General features: G+C 34.6%; 1 protein-coding gene across 2 annotated transcripts; it reads right to left on the minus strand.

Annotated features, from left to right (window-relative positions):
• Positions 1 to 6440: 6440 nt before the first annotated feature.
• BGAL9 (beta galactosidase 9) lies at positions 6441 to 23732 on the minus strand. 2 transcript variants are annotated; one of them, XM_086641580.1, is made up of 20 exons: positions 23507 to 23732; positions 22539 to 23130; positions 21494 to 21589; positions 21294 to 21406; positions 20906 to 20972; positions 20036 to 20128; positions 19683 to 19826; positions 19439 to 19527; positions 18212 to 18317; positions 17308 to 17395; positions 17025 to 17149; positions 16047 to 16253; positions 15423 to 15643; positions 14506 to 14621; positions 11667 to 11764; positions 9639 to 9749; positions 8375 to 8485; positions 7835 to 8043; positions 6960 to 7299; positions 6441 to 6832 (listed from the first exon to the last, which is right to left on the minus strand). In XM_086641580.1, exons 2-20 carry the CDS (start codon positions 22731 to 22733, stop codon positions 6686 to 6688), a joined length of 2676 nt encoding a protein of 891 aa, XP_086497706.1. In that variant the 5' UTR covers positions 22734 to 23130; positions 23507 to 23732; the 3' UTR covers positions 6441 to 6685. The 2 variants fall into 2 exon arrangements, with proteins under 2 accessions (XP_086497706.1, XP_086497707.1); XM_086641581.1 differs by having other exon boundaries at positions 21499 to 21589; positions 23507 to 23730.
• Positions 23733 to 27274: the final 3542 nt, after the last annotated feature.

The raw sequence follows: 27274 nt of genomic DNA on the forward strand, positions 1-27274 counted from the left end.
CGAGAGATCATTATATTGCTGTAGTTCAATTGGTATTCAACTTTTTAAAATTAGGTTCAAAAGAACAAATTTTCTTGGTAATAATATGTATACGATATTTTGTAATTGCCACAAAAAAAACTCTTATAAAAATAACTATAAAATTTTGTTAAACTTTATTTGCAACTATGCCGTGAATCACCATACGGAAATATTTTGATCACATAAAATGTCAAGTAATGATGCACAAGACAAGAACTTAAAGTATGACTTGCCAATGTTAATATGTGTACGTATAACACGTAAAAAAAATAACATATGAATAACAAAAACTACTTACGAAAAGTAAAACTCAATTTGATTTGTATTAATGATCAAGATTTCAACAAAAAAAACACGATCAAGAGAATTTATTAAAATAAGCAATTAGATAAAATATTTACGAAATAAATGAGTTGCGATAAAAAAAAAAACAAGCAAAATTATGTAAACAATGAGGATTGAACTCATGACCTTTTGGGTCTTTAAAGATTTAACTGAGCTAAGTGTGCACATGTCATACTGTACCATTCAGTTATTATATAGTCCGTTCATTTAGGGGGCCTCGTGTTTCCATCCAAAGCTCGCGCTTTAGTGGCTTTGGGCCTAGGCCGCCCCTCTTCGCGGTTCGGACGGTCAGGACCAAATTGCCGTATTTCCCGATCATTTTTCCTTTCTTTTTCATTTGTGAATTGACTCGTCCTATCGAAAGCAAAGGAGATCCAAATCATCTTTTGAGAAACAAATCATGGTGTGTTTGGATGAAGGATTCCTAAACAGGATTCCACTAAAGATGGGATTTGATAAGAGAATTATGATTCTTTGGTTTGTTTGGCTACCAATAAGAAATCTTATGACTCTTGAATCATATGGATTCTTAAGTCAAAAAAATTGTATTGGACCAAAATCTCACCATACCCTATAAGATTTGGTTGGATTTTTTTTATTAATAAACCAGAATTTCAAAAATCAACAAAAAATAATAATATTTCTCTAAAAAATATTTTTTTCTACAAAATAATAATATTTCTCTAAAAAATATTTTGTCTTCCGAAACAGATTTTTTCTTGAATCTGATTACAGAGTTGTTAGGATTCCTCTTGATGTCTTCCTTAAAAAGCCTCGTATAATACTGTAAATCTTGTTCATCAAATGCTAAACCCATTTTCTCATTTATCCCCTCCAATGCTTTCCGTCCCTTTTCCATTACGGGTATGTACTGAACTTCCTCAGGAACGACACTCGTTTTGAATGATGATATCTTTTCAGAATAGACACATTCCGTCTTTCCGTCATGAATAAATGCAGCGAACTCATTAATTTGTTGTTCATCTATCTTGTCTCCTGAACTAATTAAAATGTACCTTCTTGATCTCTCTAAACGGGTAATTTCCGTCAATCCACACGCATTACAAATAGATACAGCATTAGAAGACCATGTTGTTGTAAATGATAAACAAGGACCAACCTCGACTACCACAGAAGAAAACCCATCATTCTTTGATTGTTTTCCCAAATTTTCAGGTCATATGTCTCTCCTAGAGGCTAGAAGCCATTGAAGAACTTCAAGCTTCTCATTCGACAATGCCGAAGTAATTCCAATATTAAAACATTGTTCAGTCTTCAAACCAACAATCGAGCCTGAAATCTTTGTCTGTACCAACTTTAGAAGCTCTTCATTCGCGCTTTCCCCAAAGAAACACCGATATTTCCTTCTGAAATTAAAGCTTTGGACTTCACAGGAAAAAGGGTTTTCTTTGATGAAATCCTTCTACAACTGATCACTTTTGAATGTCTTAGACTTTGAAGGGAACCCCAAAGTAAAGGGCATCTCTGTTTATAAAAATTTCTTTGCAAAAACCGATTTTTCCTCCGCAAACCCAAAGTAAAGCTATTTTCTCAATTCTGTTATATGATGGTGCGGACCAGTCATCCGGGCTGCTAGTGATATTGTCCGCCTTGGGACACCTGGGCCTCACGGTTCTGAAAGGCCTCACTAGGGAAGGGTGCTTAACCTCTTAAGAGGAGCACCACACTCCGTCTCCCACCAATGTGGTATTGTTCCCACAACACACCCTCCAAAAACCACATCACAGTAGAGTGAATCGTGTTGATAACGTGTTATAGGATGGTGCGGACCAGCCTTCCCGGCTGCTAGTGATAATGTTCGCTTTGGCACACCTGGGCCTCACAGTTTTATTAAAAGGCCTCACTAGGAAAGGGTGCTTAACCTCTTAAGAGGAGCACCACACTCCGTCTCTCATCGATTTGAGATTGTTGCCATAACAAATTCCATTTTTTGCTTTTTTGAGTTAGTGGATTTTGGGACCCTTAATATCTTTAAAGTTTGGCGTTATTGGTTTAGACCTTTTTTTAAGGACTTTGAAGTTTCGTGTTATTGGTTCAGATCTTTGCTTAAGAAATTTAAAGTTTGACGTTATTGGTTGAGATCTTTTTTTAAGAACTTCAAAGTTTAGTGTTATTGGTTCAGACCTTTATTTAAGAACTTTAAAAGAACGTGTTATTCATTTTTTTGTAGAAAAATCAAGAACTCTTAATCCAATATCCGACCCAAGATCTTTTGGAGACAAATTTACTCATAATTTGTCAAATTCAAAGTTTCACCTATATAGGTGGATCTTTGGAGTTATTACTGCCATGAGTGGATATTAAAAATAATGGGTTGAATAACTAAAGAAAACTCTTTTCTCTATTATAAATTAAAAAAGACCAAGTCCACAAAAACCCTGAAACAACAGGTAATCTTCTCTTTCTCCATTGGTGGCCGTTTTCTTCTTCTTCTCTGTTGGTAGTCGCTTTCTTCACCTTCTAAGTTGTGAGCTTCTACAAGGTAATCTTTATTTTTGTAGCAGATAAGATTACCCACTATTCTTTGATACCATGTTTCATCATGACGTTTATGTAGTCAAAGAAGATTACCCACGTGACCAGGGGCGGATCCATGGGGGTGCGAGGGGGTGCGGCCGCACCCCCTGGATCCGCCCGAAGAAAAATTATAATAGTAGTAGTAGCAAATTGTTTTTGTATATATACAGGTATGAAACATAGATATCTTCTCATGTACAGCAATAACACAGAAGATGACTTGGCTTAGTGGTTTAAGAGATGATCGGACTATGGTCACAACCTAGAGTGTGTGAGTTCGAATCCCTCTACAAGCATTTTTAGTGTTTTTTTACTTTAAGTGTTTTTTTATGTATATTTGTCTATGTCTACATATATTCAATCGTGTGCTTTCATCAAAAAAAAAAAAATATATTCAATCGTGTGTACCTAGATAACATCTTGTATAGCTTGGCCCAATGATTAAGGAGTGTAGTTGTGGGAGAATGAGACCCTGAGATTTGAGTTCGAGTCCCACTATAAGCAATTTGAAATATTTTAACTTTTATATATAAAAATCTTTTTAAAGCGTTACACATCGAAATTATCCAATTCAACTACCCTAAACCCTATAAAATTCAATTCAACTATAAATCTTATAAACTTCAACTCATCTACCATAAATCTGGATAAACTTCAATTCATCGACCATAAACCTTATAAAATTCAATTTACCTACCATAAACTCTATAAAATTCAATTCATCTACTCTAAACCCTATAAACTTCAACCCATCCACCATAAATCCTATATATTTTAAAAGAAATTTTTCTTTAGATTCATCAAGTTCAACACCAAAAGTTCTAGACTCGACTTCAACGTTAATTTTCATTCCAACACCGCGACCAACTCTATTTTATCATCTTTAAGAATTGATCCTGGACTACGCTCAAGTTATGAATCCAAATACAGAGATGAAATTCGTAGATACTATTTACAACGTGGTCCATTTCAACCAAAAAACCACAATTTCCCCAAAAAAAAATTTAGTAAAATTAAACTCTCGTAGAGGTCTATTGCGTTTGTAATCGTTGATGTAATAATATAATTAATAAATATAAATATTTTATTAATTATTATATTTGAAAAAAAAATTTAAGCATATAAATCCGCACCCCCTAAGTGAAAATCCTGGATCTGTCCCTGCACGTGACTAGGTAGAATTCAGTAGTAGCCATCTCAATTACTCATAATCCTACAAACTCTTAATAAGTAACCATTGTTTGTGAAAGGTGGTAACCCTAAAAACAGGTGTTTGTACGCTAAACCCAGTTTTGGTTTCCCAGACAATGATGCCAAGAAATAAGTGTGAAACTCGATAATAACCCCAAAAACAAGTAGAACTCAGTAGTAGCCACTTCTTTAAATCCATGCATAATCCTAGTAGCTGGGAATAATAAATTCTTTACTATATAATTAGGAGTTCTTTATTCTTAAAAGTTGGTTTTTGTTATTTATTTTATTAGTACACTAGGCAATAGGCAACTATTGCATAACATATTACTAACATAAATTCTTATTATCATAGTCGTCCGATTGTAATTTTAAGAAGATAGAGCCGAAATTTATAAGTTTGTGTTATTCTATGACAGATTTGGAGATAAAATTTTTTATATTCAATTTGTTGTATTAGATGAGTTCACAGACGACAAAAGAAACACATGAAATGGTCTCAAATTGAAAATCATTGTTGCAACTTATTGTTGAAGCCATGAATAACGGTAAATACGGCAAAGACAGTGCCCTTTCAACAACGTACCATGACCAAGTTATTATTCCGGCTCTAAATAAAAAATGTAACTGTAATAAAGCAACATAAAATTTCATTTTTTTTCTATGGCATCTCGCGTTTGCGCAAGAATAATGAGAGAGATAAATGAGATTTGATATTTTTTCTATGTCGTCTCGTTTTTTACATAGGAGTGAGAGAGGGAATAAAAAAAAATTATGTTATCTTGTATTTACATAAGTTTGAGATAGAGAGAGAGGGCAGAGAATAAAAGAAACAACAAGTATTTATATAACTTTTGTTTTAATCTTAACCATTTGTTTGAACGACTTAGATTTAAAATAGATCATTACATTTCTAACAAAAAAGATCTAGAACTTCAAATTTTTAATAAGAATGGTTCAGAACTTAAAGATCTAGGATTTTTAATGCCCATGAACATAAAAAGTTTCACCACCTAAAAGATCCCGGACCTTCAAAATTTTAATTAAAAAATGTCCCGGAACATAAAAAACTTTTGGATCTTTGAAGATCTAGTAAAAAGACCTTAACGAATAACAGGCCCTTAAGGCCATTATTTGGGACTTGAAAGCCTATTGGTTCCCCTACATTATCAACACTCAAATTTAATAAATCATGAGTTTTTTTTTTTGAACTGTTCAGCGTGTGCCTCGAACCCTTGACCTCTAGGTGGAAGATTATACCTCTTGCCACTCCAACCAAGAGTTCTTGGCTAATAAATCATAAGTTTCTATTTCAATGGTAATCAAGTTTGAGACCTCGGGTATATATAGGAGGTGTACAACTACAACACTAACTGGTGGTGGACATGCTCAACAAACAAAAAAGAATTGGTGGTGCACATAAATCTCTTATTTCTTGACTCATGCTATTAGCGGAATAAATAATGAAAATCATACAATTTGTTTTGTGTCACGAAATAGATAATTAGTCTTGATTCGACAAAAGATGGACAAACTTCAAGTTTTAAGTAAATTATTGGAAAAACAAATCGTAACTGAGTGCAAGTTTAAAATCTAACTTTTTTCTGACAAAAATAGCCCTTTGGTGTATGATCATGTGAATTCCCATAAATTCTCATGATTTTTATAATTATTAACTGTCATAATGGATTTTGACGAAATCCTAATACAGAATGGTTTTAGTTCCTAAACAAAGTTTTGATTCTCGTCATAATGCATTATAAATAGAATTACTACATTATGAACAAGTACATGACAATGTAATTGTTCATAATATGTTATTCCCAACACGTTATTTCTCTCATGCCTCGTAGAAAAGAGGAAGGGACAAAATTGTCAGTTTTGCCAATTGGATTTCAAGTCAAAAAATTTTCTTGAAACTGAAAAGACATTTGTATCTTCTAATCCCGTGTAAATTACTCTTAGTAGATTTATTTTCTATTTAATATTATCTTTGGACTCTAAACCCATTAACCCTGTAGACCTAAAACTCATTCCCCAATTTTTTTCGAGCCAAGATGTGGCGCCCATTTCTAGAGTACGGGGGTGGATTTGTAGCCCAACCCTGTTAAATAATAATTAATAGTAGATTACTAGTGTAGAACTATATTTAGGTTAGTGTGAATGAGTATCATTAGAGCCTTGTTATGATTATTGTAATCATATTCGATCTTTGTAATGTATTCAAACCCATAGACGTGTGATGTTTGATTGTCACTGGAGCTCATGTAATCTTGTATTTAAGAAAGTGGATTTGGGGTTTAACGGCAAATGTGACATTTTAAATCTTAAAGGGTTTAACGGCAAATGTGAATAATATTTTAGCACACAGTTCGAGAGAGTCAGTCAGCCGTATCAAATGCAGTTATCACTTTACATATTTATTTAACACACAGTTCATCTTTTTACATGGATATTCTTGTGAACCAAAATACCCTGTCAGAGAAATTACAAGCTCTTACAGAAAATGCTGCCCCCTGATTATACAGATATCAAAGCAGAATGGGACAGCATACGGGCACCATTTTCATCTCGTTGTCCTGTCACAACATCAGAACTGAGCTATACCATCAGCGTTTGAGGTTGAAGATGAAATGCATCTTGCTTCGACAGCCAAAGTCTTAATGGTGCCCCTGCATGGATCTCCAAAGGTTTCGTCTGAAACAGTAATGGCGCAACTGTTCTTCCCTATGCACGCCTGAAAGAGAACAGAAATTCTTGAACAATGTCTTGTGTGATAGACATTTAATGCAGTTTGTAATGCCCGCTTCTGCAGCAAGTATCAATCCAAGAATAGATAAGTATCGTGCAAAAGATAAGTATACCTCGGACACAACAGAAAGCGAAGTATGTGCATGACAGTGGCCTCTGGAGAACTTCTCGCAGGTACCATGAGGCGTCCCATAGCTGGCGAATGCTACTTCAGAGATGATATAATCATTATCACACTGCAAGTGCATTTCTGGTGTCTTCTGATCGTTTGAGATTTTCCCTTGTGGATGAGACCAGACGTGGAGAGGCGGAAGATGAGATTGGGACACTTGACCACAAAGAGTTTTTGTATAATGTAACTTGATTGTAATATCAAATGGGTTTCCTCCTATTTCCTCGAACATCACAAGTAGATTCTTTTCTGAGTTTAACCATGCTCTTGGAATATGGTACCTGGCAGTAAACTATTAGTACTCTGTGATTATTCCACACCCCATCAAGACTAATGCAACTTATCGCTCAAATGGAGGAGTCTTTAAACATAAAGGATGACAAAAGTAGTTCCCAAGGATAAGTTATCTGCTTGCAGTTTTATAATTATAAATATTAAGTGATGAACTAAAAAGTTCCCAAGAAACCATCTCGAAACTCTTCGAAATCTAACAATAGTAAACTTCAATGCTAAAGTAGGTCTCGTCATTAAGGTTTGCAAAATTCACACATATTTTGCACTTGGTTTGTACGGCTTTGCATGGAATTATAGAGGTTTACACGGGTTTGCAGAGGTTTGTCCAGGTGTACACAGGGGTCAAGGATAGCAAGCTTATAAACATATTGAACATGGAAACCAAGCCTAAAAATGATAGCATGTTCTTTTAACAAGACCAACACTCTAATTTCATATCTCTCAATGTGAGAAACTACAAGAGCACAACACTCTGTTGTCTTAGTTAATTAAAGCATTAAATTTATGAAGATAAGTATATACCAGATTTGAGTAGGCTTTCCACAGTTTTTAGCACATTTGTTTTCAGTATAGGCTCCACGATAGTTGCAAGTTTCTTGACATCCATGTTCTGGGGCAATGCGCGACCAGTATCTCCCAATGTGATGGCCATTAATCCACACTTGGCCCTTCATCATGCTCCCTAAATTTATGGCAACTGGATCCACTCCAGTAGGAACATTGAAATATGCCTGTTCATGGAAACGTCGTCAGAGAAAGTATGAGAAGAATCAGAGGCAGTTCAATCATCATCTAATAAATAATTTCTACTGACTTTTCTTTTTCAATATGAATAATTTAGTCAATGGTAAGAAATCTGAATATCAAAACGAAATTTCAGTCATAGAGTCACAAAAATCGTATTAGCTCGATAAGTGCACAACAAAAGATAAAGGTAAGAATACAAATGCAAAAGCAAATCACATAATATGCTTCTAATCTGGTAGAAGTAGAATGAACACATCTTACTATCCAACATACTTGAAGATAGAATGGATACTCTCTGAAACAATTTTGACTTACTTTATACCAGGTGAACCTTGATGGCAATGCATCGGGTGACAAATTGACCCAATTTTCCAAATCATGTCGGTCTGGATCATATAGTTTCATGAACTCTCCTTTCAGCCCAACCTGTAACCAGAAGCCGAAACAAATACCAACTAACATAATCAATGTTCATGATAAACTAAGCCTTGCAACATAGAGACACTGGCCAAATGGTTGCTGCAACTTTGAAGACAAACCTATAGTAAACTCAGTGATCATAAGATCTAACAACAAGAACTGAAAATAAATCCAAGAGCTTTATGTTGTTTGACAATCCAGAAACAATAATCTGCTAAATTTAACTACAATGTTTCTAATTTTCTCTATTCGTTTTTTCTTGGATAAGCTTCAATGTATCCCAAAAGCAGAAAGGAAGCAAGTAAGCACATCGGTGGAAGCTTTAAAAGAGTTTTAGAATAGGATAAAACTTCAACTAGAAATATTTAACAATCACATAGTTTTCTGCTCGAACAGTACATATCCGAAAACTTTAAAATAGACTAGAGATTAAGCTCTAGGTTAAGATTCGTATTAGATCTAAGAACATACTAAAACTCATAAAGATTCCTACCTAAGATACCTATTACAAACATGACTCATTTCAGAGACAAATTTACCCAAAAGAACAAATTTAGACCTCCGAAATACTCTCCCAACAGCAACTAAGAAAATACATAAGAAATAGAAAACTTATCATATAGTCTAAAGCAACAAGAACACAAAATTAAGTAAACTACATAAAACATACGAGTAAAGAAAAACAATAGAAAATTAACTACTCGTCTAGCCAAACCTTATGGGAGTGCCCACAAGTTTTCCACAATTTACATCAGGAAGCAAGTCATGAAAATGACGAAATATTCAAAATTCTCGTGTCAAAAATGTACACGCATATAAAAAGGAATCAAAATTCAGATAAGAAAAACAGAAACAACGAAAGAACTATGAGACAAAAAGAAGAAAACTAAAGAAAGAGGGGAAAAGGGGAAAAAAGAAAGAAAACAAGATGAAAAGAAAACGTAAAGCACAGAGAAAGACAACACGGGTCGTACACCCTAGCGTACATTGGCGCTTATCCCCATGACTCTACAAGAGCTTTTAAATCCTCTGGGATTGCCAAAAGGACCCTACTTGCACTTATAAACAAATGAGCGAGCTAACTGATGCACCTTGCTCTACTCTATGGCGATATAACATGACGCAAAGAAAAGTTATGAAGAAACACATTTAAATGCACCTGATGCGTCCATAAAGAATTTGAGAGGTCCAACTCCCCAGATTTCAAACCGGTCAGCTTGATTTGTCCTTTCAATCCTGCTCCATCTTTCTCCAAGAATGCACCATAGTTCTGCACCACAAAATGAAAGCATGGTAAAACAAGATGAACCAATGATCACCCGGAACACTTTTTGGTAAATTAGGAGATTATAAATGGAAATTGAATAAAAAGAAACTATGTGGCGGTTATTTGTTAAGAACTTTTATTAGATTTTCAAAGTTATTAAGAACTTCGAAATCCAACTTTACTGGTTGAGAACCTCTTTTAAGAACTTTGAAACTCAACGTCATTGGCTCATGTTAGCTGTATACTAGTTATTAGCTAGAATGCTAGATATAGTTACATATTAGCTGTCTAATTCAGTTTCCTAATTGTATAGTTTCCTAAGATTGTGTTACCCGGTTGTGTAGTTTCTTAAGATATAGTCCTAACTGGGTTTCCTAAGATAGAGTCTTGTGTTGGTCTATTGAGTTACATCCTCCACACGTGTTCCATAACAGGGCGGGCTAAGCCTCCTATTATACAAGTTTACTACAGACGGAAACCTTCGAATTCCTGTCCTGCACATGCTCCTTCGCAATAAATCCCGTCTCAAGCGACGATCTCCTTATCGCGCTGCGTAAAGGTAAACGGCAATGTACTTATCCTATTCCTCCTTTTGTTTCATATAATAATTTGTCATCTTCCTCGTGTTCTTTTATTAACTCCCTTGGTCCTATTTCCATTCCTAAAACTGTTAAAGAAGTCATATCTCATCATGGTTGGCATAATGCAATGGTAGAAGGGAAACGACCTATAGGTTGCAAATGAGTATTCGCAATCAAGAAGGGAAACGACCTATACCTTGGCATACTGCAATGATAGAAGGGAAACGACCTATAGGTTGTCATAATGCAATGATAGAAGGGAAACGACCTATAGGTTGCAAATGAGTATTTGCAATCAAGGTCAATTCTGATGGGTCCACTGCACGATTAAAACTCGTCATGTGGCAAATGGTTCTGCCCAAACCTATAGAGCGGACTATTCGGAAACCTTTTCTCCTGTTGCGAAATTGACATCTGTTCAATTGTTTTTTTCGATGGAAGCTACATATAATTGGTCTTTGCATCAACTGGATATCAAGAATCCATTTCTTCATGTGAACATCTAGAGGAAGTGTACATGGAGAAACCTCCTGATTCTGTTGCTCTGGGGAGTGAACGAGTTTGCCGTCTTCGAAAATTTTTGTGCGGTTTGAAACAGAGTAGTTGAACCTTTCTGATACAATTGTAATATAAAAGTTTCCCAATAAACAACACCTTGGGCCTCATAAGGGCAGCTAGAGTGCCACGAGCAAGTAGCTATTGGGATTAGAGAGGTTTTTCTAGAATATTAAATAAGAAACGTTTAGGATAGATTCTCCGGACTCTCTATTAAGCAATTTAGAGAGGTACTCGGGACAGATTCTCTAGGGTTCAGGAAAGTATCTGAGTGTTTCTCAATTTCAGTTCCTACACCTATGTTTACAATCAGAAGAAGATGTTTAGTAATCAAAATACTAATATATAATCAATAAGTTGATGCAACAGACTTCCTGCTCTTTAATATATAGTCAAACGTAATTGGTAAAGACATTTTTTGAATCATTAAAAAGGAAAAGAACTATACAAGGGGAGGAAGCATATGTTACATAATGCTAACCTCCCAATAATTGGTCAAGCCTGGATTCTAATAACAAAGCGGCCATGAAAGACTGGATTCTCTAGGGTTCAGGATTCTAAGTTCTACTGAGATTTTTTACCAAATTAAGACTATAAAAGCTACACAGTACCCTAGAGTTCTTTATCCTGAAAAAATTCAAGGATAGCCACAAACATAGATAACCAAGCTTCATAATAAATGCATGAGAGCAAAAGAAAGAAGTCGGATGAATTATGTATGATTTAGAGCTTCAGTATACACTATTTTTCTCACTACAGTTGTGGACATTCTTAGGTTATTTACCTGCAAGCCCACTGTCTCAGACAATACTGCTATTTCATTGTGCCCGGTCAGCAAGTGAACTGGTTGTGTGACTCGAACCCAATGTCCAGCTGCACTGCCTTCAATTACCAAAAAATTGTTAGTACACGAAAACCAGAACCTTAGTAGCAAACATAAAGAGCACACATGTAGACAAGCGAAGGAACAAGGACTAAAAGTGGATGACTGAGTGAAGTCTAAAGTTAAGTTTAGGAGCAAGGTAGCATTGCTGTATAGGTTAGCAAGGAATGAAATTTCAGTTTCGCTGGAAATTTCGGTTTTGCTGGAAATTTCAGTAGACATGGAAATGGAAACATTTCGGTCATTTCGACTGAAGTATTTCGAAATTATTTCCTTGACAAGACATTGTCAAGAGAAACTTAGTTAAATTTCGGATAGCGACGGAAATCGATAGGCATGGAATGGATAACAATTTGGTCATTTCGACCAAAATATTTTGAAATTTAATTCTTGTAAGGTAGAGGCTTCGACGGAAAGACTTTATCCCTCTTTCTCTAAGATCTGTTAGCATTTACATCTCCTATTCAGGCTGAAATCCGGCCAACTACTTTTACCTATAGCCAATTTACTCAATTATTAGGTTGAATGGTACTAGACTTCCTAATTCTTACTTCTAATCATCAATGAAGTATCAAAACAGAAAATTAGTGATCTATAAGTGTATAACTAAAACTACTAAACTTAGACAACTTCTAATTTAACAGTCACTTCCCAAATTCCTCATGTGTCACTTAATTTGTTCAGAAGATAAGTCAAGAATCTTAAATATCTTCAAATCTAGTTATTTTAGTAGTATATGTAGGGTCAGTAGAAAATTATTATTTTTATAAGTTTTATATTTGTAAGAAATTATCTAAGTTTTAGATTTTATTTATTTAGAAGTTGTTAATTGTAGTTTGATTAGGTTTAGAAAACACTAATGGTATATAAAGAGGATCTAGTAGTTGTTTAAATCATTAAGTTTGATCGATAAAATTGCAGTACTTCTTTTACTCTTTGTGAGTTCCGAGTATTCTAAGTCTGAAGCACATATCTAAAGGCTTTTTTGAGTTGTTGTTGCGTCAGTATCCTTTACTTCACAATAATTAGGTTTAAAATCTCGACGTCTGCATCACCATACAACACCTTATGCTTATTTGTCATCGGATTAAAAAATCAACTCAACCTACATAATACTATTTATCAAGAGGCCACGATACTTTTATCTTGTATACACTATGTCCTCACCAAGTCCATCAGTCCCTTATATATCTACAATCAATTTCCTCACAGGAACACGTTTTCTCTTAGATTCTTGTATTAGGAGTTTTCTCCGCTTCACTTATATCTTTCCTAGATGATTTTGCGGTCTATGGTGAAGACCCCACTCACATGTCACTGGGTTCTCCCGTCACATCCTTCTTCGATGTATGGTCATCCTTCTCTGTCTTTATTGTGTCATCCTCTTTCACCTGAAAGGGCTCATCCCTCTTGGATTTGAGGTCATCCTACCCGTTCTTTATTGTAATTTCCTCTTTTGAAGAACATTCTTCCTTCTTGGATTTAACTTAATCCTTTTTGGATTTTTCCTCTTCAACACAAACAGATTTTTCCTTCTTTGATTTATTTCATCCTTCTCGGATTCATTCTTCCGTTTATTTGTTGTAACTTCCTCTTTAATTGAAGGTGAGGATTCATCCTTCTTCGATTTAACTTCATCCTTCGTTTTACTTGTTGTATGTTCCTCTTTAAAGGGGGGAGCATTGATCCTTCATGGATTTAACTTCATCTTTCTTGGACTTAATTCATCCTTTAGGGATTTAACTTCATCCTTCTTGGGTTTAACTTCATCCTTCTTGGGTTTAACTTCTTCCTTCTCGGATTGAACTTCACCCTTCTAGGATTGAACAATCTCTGGGGAAAGATAAAGTTACAACAAAGAGACGGAAGGATGACCCCAAATCAAAGAAGGATGAGCCCTTTCAAGTGAAAGAGGATGTCACAATAAAGACAGGGAAGGATAACCATACATCCAAGAAGGATGTGACGGGAGAACTGAGTGACGCGGGAGTGGGGTCTTCACCAGAGACAGCAAAATCATCTAGTAAAGATATAAGTGAGGCGGAAAAAACTCTTAACACAATACCTAAGAGAAAACGTTTTCCTGTGAGGAAATTGATTACTGATATAGAAGGGACTAGTGGACTTGGTGAGTACATAGTTGGAAACAAGATAAAAGTATGGTGGCCCCATGATAAAGAGTACTATATAGGTCGAGTTGATTCTTTTAATCTGATGACAATGAGCATAAAGTATTGTATGACGATGGAAACGTTGATATTCTAAACCTAACTACAAGGAAGTGGAGGAGACTCAGGAGAAAAAAACTCAAAAATAGTAAAAGAAATACTTCAATTTTATTGATTAAATTTTATGCTTAAACAACTACTAGATCCCCTTCATATAGCACTAGGGTTTCCTAAACCTAATCAAACTAGAATTAACAACTTCTAAATACATAAATACTAAAATCTAAAACTTAGATAGTTACTTAAAAATATAAAACTAATAAAAATAATACTTCTCTACTAACCTTAAATATTATACTACTAAAATAACTAGATTTAAAGATATCTAAGATTGTTGAATTATCTTCCTGGAAATCTACAAGCATCATTAAACCACAGGGTTTGCATAAAGTGTTTTGTAGGCCAATACTACTTTCATGTTTTCGATTAAGCTAATTCTTTTTCAATCCAAATCAGTTGTCTGCTAGAAATGTGTATCATATTTCATAGAGAAAATTGCCCATTAATCTTACCTGCAAACTTCCCATTAATGAAAATGTGAGCTACATCACGAATGCTACCAATAACAAGAGTTGGAGTATCCTCATTTGCTTCCAGAGATGCAATATCCTCCTCAGAAATGTGTATTCTAGATTCGATTTCACAAACAAGAGAAGTAACTAATCAAAAGTAATAGCAAGCAAGGAAATTTTCACATTAAAAGTACACACTAAATGACAGTAAAAGCACTTCATTCAAGAACTCGCTAGCGATCACAAAAAATCATACACATTAAGGAAGAAATGTTGGTAAACAACTGAATGCTTAATTAATGTGAAGTTGTGAACCATCCGCTAAGATTGCTGAAGAAGCTAGTCATGTTTTCAGATAACGGAGCATTTAATTCATGTCAACCATCAACATATCTACATAATTCATGTACACTGATGATGTGTGCACCTCCTGAAGCTATCACATTCCACAAAGAGGGTATTCACTGAATTACTTTTCTGTCTCGTATGATGTTCCATCTCTGTTTATTAGTTTTTATACCCTATTTTGGCTTATTACACTCAATGTGCTGTATTATTGTTCAGTTTAGTGTCGATTGTTATTCAACACAAAGGGTGTTTAGGTTGGTGAATATTGTCTGCTGAGGATTGAGTCCCATAATTTTCTATACAAAATAGAAAATGCTCTGTCCTTTTAAAGGAAGAAACTTCTTAGGAATTGTCGTCTCTTGTATAATTTGATTGATGTAAATTTTGATTTTTCTCATTTCCACTAAAAAGACACATATAGGAAAGGAAATCAGATTATAGCACTTTTGCTAACATTAGCTTCGATGCACTGTAGGAATAAAGGGAGTAGCAGCTGACAATTAAATTACTGTTAAGTGCTAATGTACTCACTATAAGAATATCATACAACAAAAGTAAGATATAAATACCTTGTAACATACCAAAGATAATCGGAGGTGTCCTTTGTCACGTTTAAATGTTCAAGTATACCTTGCACAGTAAAATTGTTATCGCCCCATGCACCAATCGGCTCTTTTAGAGCCATCCAGGCCTTTGCAGAATATGGAACTTCATTCTGAAGCAACAATTGTCCAGTTTTAGTTGAACCAGAATAATATGATAACGTTTTAACTGACACCTGAGCTCCAACCTGGGAAAAATATGTAATCAGAATGCACATCCGGAGACTGATCATGAATTTAATGAACCTCCTTACTAATGAAGATGTAAAGAAAACAGTAGATCCTTTTCAAGAAACACTGATACTAATCTGTTATTCAGAGCACATTTGTTATTTCTTTTATATGTGTTAATGCTACCTTGGGTTTTTTCTTTTGGCTATATCTTAGGCATTTTCCTTGTGAAAATACAGATAACTCACAACTTTCCTGCTTCTAGAATTCCAAATTGTCTTGAAAAGTGCGAGAAAGAAGACAGTTGTTGCATCCTCACGACAAAAATGGAAACCATGTAGAGGAATCACACCAACCATTTTCAATCAAAAACTAGTTTGAGAAGTGTTAAGTGAAAGACTGAAAGTGGTTGCATCTTACCTTCGCTGTGTTGAAAGCCACAGTCTTACAATCTGGTAATATACTAACAGACCATGGTGGTAAAGTATACTGTCGACCATTGAATCTCACTGTAGCTTCTTTAACTTCATCAATATTTGCAAGAAATGCTGAACATAAACCTATACCATCTCCTGACCGACTTAAATTCAGATCCCCAGTTTGAACAGATCGATGATAAATATGTGCCTGGAAGTGAGCAAAACAAAGGGTGCTGAAATGCAAGTAAAAGAAAACATAGAACTAGAAAAGACCAAAAAAGTTCCTAAAGAATTGTCTCAAAAAACCAATTATTTTGTATCATTCGACCACAACAAGGTTCTAACTGAAACATGCATATTAGAAGAAATAAGTGAAACACTGGAAAAATAAATTATAAGAGATAACTGTAATGGATCTTAATTCTTAATGAATTCCGAGAAATTAGGTTGTTGGACCTATGTGACCTGTTCTCCAGATATCATGCCCTTCCTTGTGTACCACATTCCACTCCTGGGTACTTCGGCTAGTCAACACTCCAAATTTGGGTACTCAAGATTTTTTTAAGTTATATTGATACTCTTCATGTTGTTAAAACAAAAAGATTAAATTGAATTTGAAAATGTTTGGTTGTAGGAGTTTTGACATATATAGTTGTGACAGTAGTACCACATGGTACTCTAATAAATAACCCTTATTGCTTCAATCACCAATAGGATACTTCACCATGTTTAGACCATCAGATTATCGACAGCTAGAGTCACCAATATTGTCAAACCATTGTATTCCTAAGTTTCTGATCCATAACCCATCTAAAACAAATAACGTGAATTTAAGAATCAAGACAAAGAAGTGAACTACACATGAAGAGCCGATTTCCAGAGCAAGAAATGTCGCCCACATGCACATAACAATTGGTAATTAAGAAAAGGAGTGTCCTTCAATTAGTGGGGATATATAGATTGATGCAATTATGCGAACCTCCTGCTTTAATCCCAATTTTATGTACTGAGGCGAGTTATCAACAGCAACTAGAGCTGGTTCACAAAGCTTTATAGCAGCATGAAGATCTTTTAAATGGCCCCACTTAGGTTGGCTTATTCGGCCTGAAAAGATAATATACGACACAAACAAACCAGATACCAAGTGGTTATTTTAAAATTCATGTTAAATTATGAGATTAAAATTGATAATCGAGAGCAAACCCTATACTATAATCTGTAGCTGAGAAACTAAACAGAAAAATAGTTTGACTTTGACATACCATATTCATCAATTGGAGCATCATAATCGTAACTGGTGACGTAGAAAGGCCCACCAGATGTCCGGCCAAAATTTGTGCCGCCGAAGTACTGCAATCAGTTACAGGAATAAGGGATAAGCTTGTGGCACATGTATCACCTCAACAATGTAACAAATAATCAATTGTTAATCTTGGAAACAGTTTGTGGCATACGAAAACCACATAAAAACACATGACGTGAAGTGAAATAAACCTATTTTTAAAATTTAAAAAGAACAAAAATGTTGTATCTATCACTAATAGCATTCCATTTGATCACGTCAATGTTTAATTGCATCATTGTCACCATATAACGATGGAAACTGCCGAGCTAAGTCTGTATGCACTTTTCATCACAAAGGAATCACAAAATACAAAGACTACACTGTGGTTCTAAATTATGTCACCTAGTAGGCTAGCACGAACAATTTAAGATACTGAAGTTGCAAACTTTGCATTTCCACAGGAAGGAAACTACTGCAACAATTGTACAGAAAAAAATTGACTAGCCATCTGGAATGACAGAAGCAGGGCTAATTTCAGAGAAGCGATTCTGGGCTTTGAGAAGAACAAACTAGCAACTCTTTCCTTCTACCAGTACGGTGTAAGAGAAAACATTGGATGCCTCTCCTACAGGTTTACACTTGATTGGGATGAAATGGACATAACACTGCGAGTTATGATGCCTAGGTGGAGTGTATTTTCTTGTTTTCCGCTTGGGCTGACATGTTTTGTAGATTATAGTAGTGAATTATTTTCTCTCAATTTATATTAGTCTCTGCGTTGTCTAATAAAAATTTAACAACAATCGTCACAGATACCTCTGCTTTATTTGATACAATAGCAGTTATTGTGTCGATTTTATTATATAAAAAAGCGTATATACCATATAATAGTTGTGAAAGCTTCCTCCACGTTGGAAAAAGCGAGCTACAGCAAATGCATTGTCTTCAACAGGCCTATGGGGCACTGTTCCACCCCAAGTTGTATACCTTTGAAAGAACATATAAAATCAAGGAGATATAAATTTTAGGCATCGTTAGAGGCAAGATTTTACAAAGTTACAATCAAGTTTATTTTGAAATGGATAGAAAAATAGAGCTAATTATTTATGAATCCCGTGTTTGCCCTTTTCTTCGGACAAGTAAAATATAACTTTGCAAATTAAGTGCCGAAGACTGAAGCATGATACGGAATAATACAATCAAAAAAGGAAAAATGAAAGCAAAAAACACAAAAGCCTATAAACTTTAAGAACTCTATGGCAAATGCATTTAACCTATGGCAGTCTGAATACGAAACCATCTCAAAATTGCTGTAGAAGTATTGTATTAAATTTTCATTGATGCCACCTTATTAGTTTGGATCAAAGAAACATGGACACCTGACACCTGAACCTATATCTGTTTCGACTCCTATACGAGGTATCAGATGCTCATACGACAACCTAAAAAAATCCAAGATGGTGATACTCTCATATGATAAAACTTTATAAGGAAGTGAATTTATACATTATATAAGATGCATGTGTGTTATATGTATAATATACAATTATACGTATATAAATCTTCTTCTTTTTTCATTTGGGCCTAGGGCAATAGAGAGCATTGGGGTTAAGAGAAGTGGCTCGGCTTGATAAGGCTTAATTTTAGTCCAACTTCACCGAAACCGGGAAAGGTGCATGAAAAAGATTAGTAACTTAGACAATTACCACTATCGTAGTTGTGGGAGCATCAGAGCAGGTTTTTCATGCTGCTTCCACTGATTCCCCCTACTAAGAGTTGTTTCATGCCGTGTACGACCGTGTTCGCAGGTAGACACGGCAAAAATAGCTAACTTGTATATCCATGCTACACAAAATCTTCCTTTTTTGAAAATTCCATATTACACAACTTTAGATGATGGCAGAGAATTGTAGCGAACCACAATTCATTACAGCCTAATGGTATGATTTCTACACCCCACCTAACACTAACAATAATCATCTTCTAGAGATTGCTAAGTCACTACATTGTTTAAATGGCTATCGACTTAAAATGGAATAAGACATGACCTTTAAGACGAATTTGAAACAAATATAAAAGAATCAATACTAAGGAATAAAAAAAGCAACCATCCATTCCAATCCTCTGTCCAAAATGTCGGTTTCTTGTACGAGTTTGGCTTGAAACCATCACAGTAAAATCCATTGCATGTATCTACCTGTGAGAGAAACAAAACATGAATAACTAAGTGTCTAGGCGTACTAGTCTGAATGTTCAGATCACCAATTAGCTTTACGTTTTTAACGAAAAGAGAATAACTCTAAGTCATCACCAAACCAGAACAGGACTTTAGATCGCAAGTGAAGAGTTTACAATATTTTCCGGGGCATCGGTCTGCCTGCACATAACCCATGGAACACCAGCACCAAGCCCAAGCGCCATTCTGGCTGCCCACTTAACATACTCCTTCCCTTTCTGTCCATAAGAGCTCTCAATATTTCCATATTCATTTTCAATCTGTTAAATTGTTCCATGTTATTCAAGTTTTTCAAGTACCAAGGTTCAAACAAGGAGACAGCCTCAACACAAGTTAAGCAATTGTTTAAATAAATGTTCAAATGCACTAAACTAGATTGGGAAGTACAAAATAACAGAACCCACAAACTATCACAAAAAGGGAATTAAGACAATCAACTTATTTATGCTTGATAAAAATGCTGAACAACCTGCAATAATATGATTGGACCACCTTGCCAAGAGAACAGTTTTTCCTGTTTCATCAGATCCACCATCATTTTAACATACCTCTGCATCTCCTCCTGTAGAAGTCAAAAACTCATGAAATTGTGTACCTAGTTCTAGCTCCAGATAAAAATTATGAAATGCCATCGACTCTGTGTCCTGGGATTCATTAGTTGAGTCATTCTGATGTTTAGATAGCCTTAAATCAACAACAGAAAAAGCTAAGCAAAGTTTAATATCTAAGTTTTCCAACTGGATTTCGTCTTGAAGTATCTAATCAGCTAGAGGAAAACTAGTTCCAAACTGTACCCTTTTACATCCGAAAAGATTGAGAACTGTAGTAATAATTAGACAATGCAACTAATAATCCAGAAAATGATGGCAATACATGCATAATAGATTTTGCACAATGTTATTTGGGAAGCAAATTACTCAGGTACGCAGGATCCTACCATGTATGTTATGCATGTACCTCGTCACTTTGCTATTTCGGTTCGAATGCCATTTTGTATTCTAGTTACTATGTAACCTTTTTACGATCCCCATGATAGATGCCTTACACTACCACAATTCGATGTGAATTAAACTTAAAATTTTGATCATTTAACTACATAAGTAAAAACTTGTAGTTACCTACTCAATTTGTAAATTCAAATAGACTTTTTACAAAAACAAGATTGTATAAATTTGGCTCAAGAGTTTGGTAACACCAGATCCAGAGTATTGGATCATCAAAGTACCCAAAAACAATACATCGAGTCTGTTTTGTGGTACATAAAGGGGTAGAGTACTAGAGTTTACGGTAATATAGATTATCCACGATACTGTGTGCATGTATCCAAGCCATGCAATACCTTGAATGGTGCATTATCAGTTCGGAATTCTATGCCAGGTATATCACGTAGCCACACTGGGAAACCCCTGCAAGATTAACAACCAAAGAAAGATAAAGACCTCATAAACTGTCATGTTCAGAATTCAGATATTATTCCACCACATTAGCATAAGCAAATAACTTTTATGCATGGCCCAATTTGTAATAAAAAGAATTCTTCCCACTTTCCGTTTTCTTCTTTTAGTTTTTAGTTGAAATCATACTTATTATAAAAAATCAGAAAAATATCATTAATAAGATTCAAGTCAAGCATTATCAAAATAGTAATAAGAAACAATATACATATTTCACAAGGTAGAAATTATAATATAATATAGAAATAGGAAAGAAAGGGATTAAGGGAATACCCGAAATTCCACTCTGCACAAACATAGGGTCCAATTCGAAGATGGAAGTAAAGTCCATAAGAACCAACCAACTTTACGAACTTGACAATATCTCCTCTTCCTTGAAAATTATACTGGAAAAAGCAATGCATTTAAATCTGATTACAGAGATCAATATTTACCACCAGACACAACTTATTGAGTCAGAAAAGATTTTGTACCTGACCTCTAATAGGCTCATGCAAATTCCAAAATGTGTAACTTTGGATAACATCTGCCCCACCTTCTTTGGCTTTCGCAATTAGATCAGGCCATACCTACATCATCTTATAGACATTAGACTTGATGAGAGAAGGGTAGCAGTACATGAATCTGAACAATAGATTGAGGACCAACTTCACTAATAAAATCAAGCTTAGCTCACTCTTGCAAATAAAATCAGGTGTCTAAGGTTGTTGGTAAACTAAAATTATATATACATTATCTTTTTTTGAAACTTAATTTTTTTATAAACATTATCTAAAATCAAAATATCAAACTAAAACTAAGGGAGCTGGTAAAAAGTCTTATTCATATGGATGTTCAATAGTCCAACATCGCTGCCAACAATTGGTAGCCCAGTTGGTTAGTGCATTACTCTGCAATGCAGAGGTCCCAATTTCAATCCACCGGAAGTGCGAATCCGGGAATATTGAACATGGGTTATTATTAGTATAAATAATGCAATAAATTTGTCGGGATTTAGGCCTCTTTCATATTGTTCGGCTTTGGGCCTCTTTCATGGTTTAACTTAGGCGGTTATCGTGTTTATCACATCTTCGTGATGTATCAATGCCTTGTAACGACTAACATAAAACGTAGTCGATTTCTCAAAAAGATAGTCCAACATCGCTTGGGAGAGCGTCCAGAACCTGGGTTGCATGCGGGAGCTCAAGCTTAGCAAGTGTCGAGGCGTTCGAGTAGGTAACAAGAACAAAATCTCGTACTCATTGGGCTTGGGCCCGGGTATCCGAAGTGGAGACACTACCAAGGCTTGGGTTGTTACAAATAGTTATAGTACAAGAGTCGAGGAATATATAGGTGCAAGCTCGCTTCATCATGGAGCCTAGGCTATAGGTGCAAGCTCAATCTTAGTAAATGTCAAGGGTTTTTGGGTGGCCTCGTGGAGTCAAAAGGGTTTGACCTGAATTATTTGATTTGGTCAATGTTCATTTAGTGATGATAACTGAATCAATTGATGAATTGAGAACTGTAAATAGGGTTGACCTGAGGAGTAGCACGAGGGTAATGGATTCCAGCAGAGATAAGCATCCGTCGTTTCCCGTCGATGATTAAAGCTCTGTGATCGTAACTCACGTTGAAAGGCTTGAAGAACAACTCCTCTGATTTAGCTAACTGAAGAAGAATCACTACAAGTAAAACCACCCAGTATTCATGCCTCAATTGAAATTTTAGCATCATTTTCTTGCTGTCTGGTTCGTTCGCTCTGCTAGAGAGAGAGAGAGAGAAATAGTTTGGTTGGTATATCCGCAAGGGTGCGGCTAAAGACCCCAGTCGCAAACGTGGTAGGCCCCCAGATTAAGCACAAATGGTGAGAGGTCCCATGTATAATCTGGGGGCCTACAACATTTCCGACCAGGGCCGTTAGCCCCTCCCTATCCGCAACTGAGTGAAACCTGCAAAACCAGCTAGGGGTGGAAATCGGGCCGGCCCGCTCGGGCTCTAACAACTCCTTCACGGACTCGGGCGGGCACTTCAGGCCAGATTAATTTGACACTCAGAGTGTCTGTGGCCCGTTTCCGCCTGCGAGGCAGCTCGAGCTTTACCAGACGTGAGCAACAGTGTGATTTCGAGCTACCTGAGAAAGAAAAAATTAAATTAAAACGACAAACTAAATTTCATTTGTAAAATAAGACAAATTTTACAAAAAAAAAAAAGATGGTTAAAAGAAATACACAAACTTGTATTTTCCAAGACTTAAAAATACAACAAAAGACCTTAGATATCCAAGATTGGATATCCTAGATGGGATATTCTAGATCTATAACATTTAAAACTAAAGATAACTTACATCTTGGATATCTAAAGATTTACATAGAAAAATACCAAAAATTCACCAAAAAATACGTATGAAACCAAAAAAGATGTACAGAATAGATTTAGATATCAAAATTAATCGTCATTTTGCCACAAAATTATGTGCATAATGGATCTTCGAATGAAAGATAACTTACATCTTGATGAAGTACAAGATAAAATAGAAATTAAAAAGACGTGAAACTAAAAAAATAAGAGAAAGCAAAAGAAAGAGAATTAGTTTTGATCTTCTTTCTCTCTCTAGAATACCTTTTCGATCTACTTTATCTCTCTGTAGAATACTCTCTCTCTCTGTAGAATATTTACTTTCTCCCTCTGTAGAATACTCTATCTCTCTTAAACTCTAAAACAGCAGAGGTGTATTTGAGATTTTGTCTCAAAACAGGTTTATATATTGCTTTTAACCTAACCCTAAATCTGACGGTGAGGGGCACCACAAAAGTTAAGAGGGCTGATGAAAAATCAGATGGGTTATTGGGTTGTTGTCGTGGACTTGTACATGTCAGGTTTTCCGGGCAACGGTATACCCCGAAACTTCAGGCTTGGTAAGTCCGGACCCGACTTTTTTTAGTCCTCGGACCTTCGCAATTTGGACGGTCAAGCCCGGGTCGCGGGGTTTCCAAACGGTTTCCTAGCCCAATCAAGTAAGGAGTAATAAGCATGGTAGTTTTAACATTAAGGCCTCTTATAGGTGTTTGTTTTTTTTCTCTCTTTTTTCATTTGTGAATTTAACTCATCATACCAAAAGCAAGTGAGATCCAAATCAAGCTTTGAGAAACAAAACAATGTTTTCTGACTTTACTTCATCAATACTAATTAGTAAGTATACCCCTCTAATAATTTCTACTTGTGTTTTCTTGCTTTAACTTACTAATTTTGTTAAGAACACTAAGAAGGTGTTTGACGTGTGTAAATAGAATATAGTTAACAAAAGAAATGTGGGGTAATATAATTTGAGTGTTTGTAATTTCTTACTTTATGGTGTGCTTAGATGCAGGATTTCTAAATAGGATTCCTACCAAAAATGAGATTTAGTATGAATCATAATTCCCTTGTCTGTTTGGTTACCAAAAATCATAGGGCTCTTAAATCTTAAGGATTCTTAAGCCCAAAATTTGTATTAGACCAAAATCTCACCCTACCCTCTAAGATTTGGTAAGATTTTGGATCAATAAACTAAAATTTCAAACTTATAAAATAGACAAAAAAATAATAATCTTTTTACAAAATAATTGTCTTTAAAATGGGATCTTTTTAATAATCCGTTATTACCCGAAAACCTTTTTTTCGAAATCAGATTTTGTTTAAATCATTCTTTTTGTTCTCGAAACTGTTTTCTCCAAAACTGATTTTTTTTAAAACCACTTTCCCCCAAAATCGTTTTTCCTTGAAAACCATTAATTTTTCAAAAAAAAAAATTAGGGAAAAATAGTTTTCTAAAGAGAAAAACGGGTTTTCGGGGAATAACAGATTTTCAGGGAAAAAGAAAAATGGTTTGATGGGAAAAAAAAATTTTCAGAAAAAAGTGGTTTTCGAGAAAAACATATCACAAAAGAAAAGAAAAAATTCTGAAAAAATTTGTTTTGGGAAAAAAAAGAAAAGAAAATCATTTAGAAAAAACAGTTTGTGACAAAAAATATATCAATTTTCGAAAATGATAGGCGAATTTTCAAAGAAAATGATATTTGAAAAAAAAAACGGTTTTCAAAAATAATATTTGAAAAAAGATTTCTTCGATTTTTTTTAAATTAACGTTAAAAAGACATATATAATTTTAAATCCTAGAATTCTTATTAGTTCCTTCTTCCGAACACACCATTAGTGTTAAGTTTAGTCAAGAATATAACTTATTTTATTCAACTAAACACTCTTTTTAGATGTTGGTTATCTGTCAAAGGCAAAATGAGTCTCCGTCTAGCGCCAATCGAAATAATAGTTTTGACAACATTTGGTTGCCCAAGTGGTTGATAGTGTTGACATAAACTCCAAAAGCATGGAGGTGTCGGGGTCCATGGTTATTGAATTTGAGTTATTAAAAGTATAAATCTATATAATAAAACAGAAGGGAAAACGATGACTGGGACAAACATCCTTTTTTAATAAAGGATATTGTCTAGAAGCCCTTCCCAAAATTTAAAATATAGTCCTTCGTAGAAATAAAGTTACCTATTTAAAAAACAATAATCGTTTCCTTCTTAGAAATAAAACAACTAATTTAAGAAAAAATAAACAAAATAAATTTCAAGGGTTAAAAAAAAATTAAAATCTCTATCTCTCAATAAAATAATAACTAGTTTAAAAGAAACAAAAAAATAATAACTAATAAAAATCTCTCTCTCAATAAAATATAACAATAAATTTCGTAACATTTGATTGATACAAGTGTTTGTGCCCTAAGGCACGGGACAAACATCCTTTTAATAAATGATATTGTCTAGACGTCCTTCTCAAAATTTAAAATATAGTCCTTCGTAGAACTAAAGTGACATATTTAAAAAACAATAATCCTTTCCTTCTTAGAAATAAAAAAAACTAATTTAAGAAAAAAAGAAACAAAATAAATTTCAAGGGTTAAAAAGAGATTAAAATCTCTCTCTCTATCTCTCTCTCAATAAAATAATAACTAATTTAAGAGAAAAGAAACAAAAACGTAATACAAAGAAATAATAACTAATAAAAATCTCTCTCTCTCAATAAAATATATCAATAAATTTCGTAACATTTGATTGATACGAGTGTCCATGCCCTAGGGCACGGGATATACCCTAGTAATGTAATAAAGTATGTCGGGTTTTAGAGCATCTCAAATGTAAAACTCAAAAAACCCTGTATTCGTCTTATTTGTCGAGTTCCAATTAAGATTCTCACTCCTTAGTGACGAAATAGAGATCCTCAATTCTCCAATGCAAAACTGTAAATTTTTTTATTTTACTTATGTGGCATGCTTATTTTTGTAGAAAAATAATTAGTTATTTTGTTAATATACGAAGACTGATTTCTATTGGTTGAAATTTAAATATTTGATGAGTTGGACAATTAGAGAAATCTCAAGAGGACACTCTAGAAATAGTGTGTCCTCTTGAGATATCTCTATTCCACCCTGGACACATCATCTTTGAGGTCTTAGTTGAGATTTGTATTGGAGATGATTTTTTAAGAAATACTCAGAAAATCCCATGTGACACTCCGAATTTCTAAGATTGAGTTTTGCACTACAATTGCTCTTAGGTCTCTTTCCTGTTGTTGGATTTTAGGGTGTGTTTGATTCGGAAATTTCCCTTGGAAAAGGGAATCAGTTACCTTAAAAATATATTTTTCATGTGTTTGTTGAGTATTTTAGGGAAAATGAGATTTTCACTCACGTGATCAAAATTTTCTATTTTTCTCTAAAAACAAGGAAAGTTGTTACCCACCTCCCCCTAAAGAATCTCTTTCTCAGTAACCATTTTTCCCACTTCACCTTATTTTTCTCTCAACAACTTTCTCTCAATCTAAATCACTTCTTCTATCTCTCGACTTCTTCACTGAATATATGAGCAACAACTTTCAACAACTCGGTTTAAAAATCTCAACACGTTTCTCTCTCTCTCTTTGAACTATCTTGTGTTTACAAAATATCAATTCCAGGTATGTCATTAATATCAAAGTCTTAATTTATATTGTTATTTCAAATATATGGTAGTGTTCTTCCTTCAAAACTAAAACTTGAATATAATAATGATAGTATTAACTTGGACAAATTGTTACTTGATTGTTGACATAAGTTGATACAGGTCATTTTCGGTTTACAAATTTCATATAACCAATAGTAACATGATTCTTTACTTAGAGTTGATCACAGTCTTTAAATATCTAAGTAAGTCCTTACCAAATTCAACTTAGAATATAAAGAATTTTAGATTATT

Source organism: Eschscholzia californica, unplaced genomic scaffold (assembly GCF_041429995.1).
Source record: "Eschscholzia californica isolate CP2 unplaced genomic scaffold, dmEscCali1.0.p SCAF_5, whole genome shotgun sequence".
Lineage (NCBI taxonomy): Eukaryota > Viridiplantae > Streptophyta > Magnoliopsida > Ranunculales > Papaveraceae > Eschscholzia > Eschscholzia californica.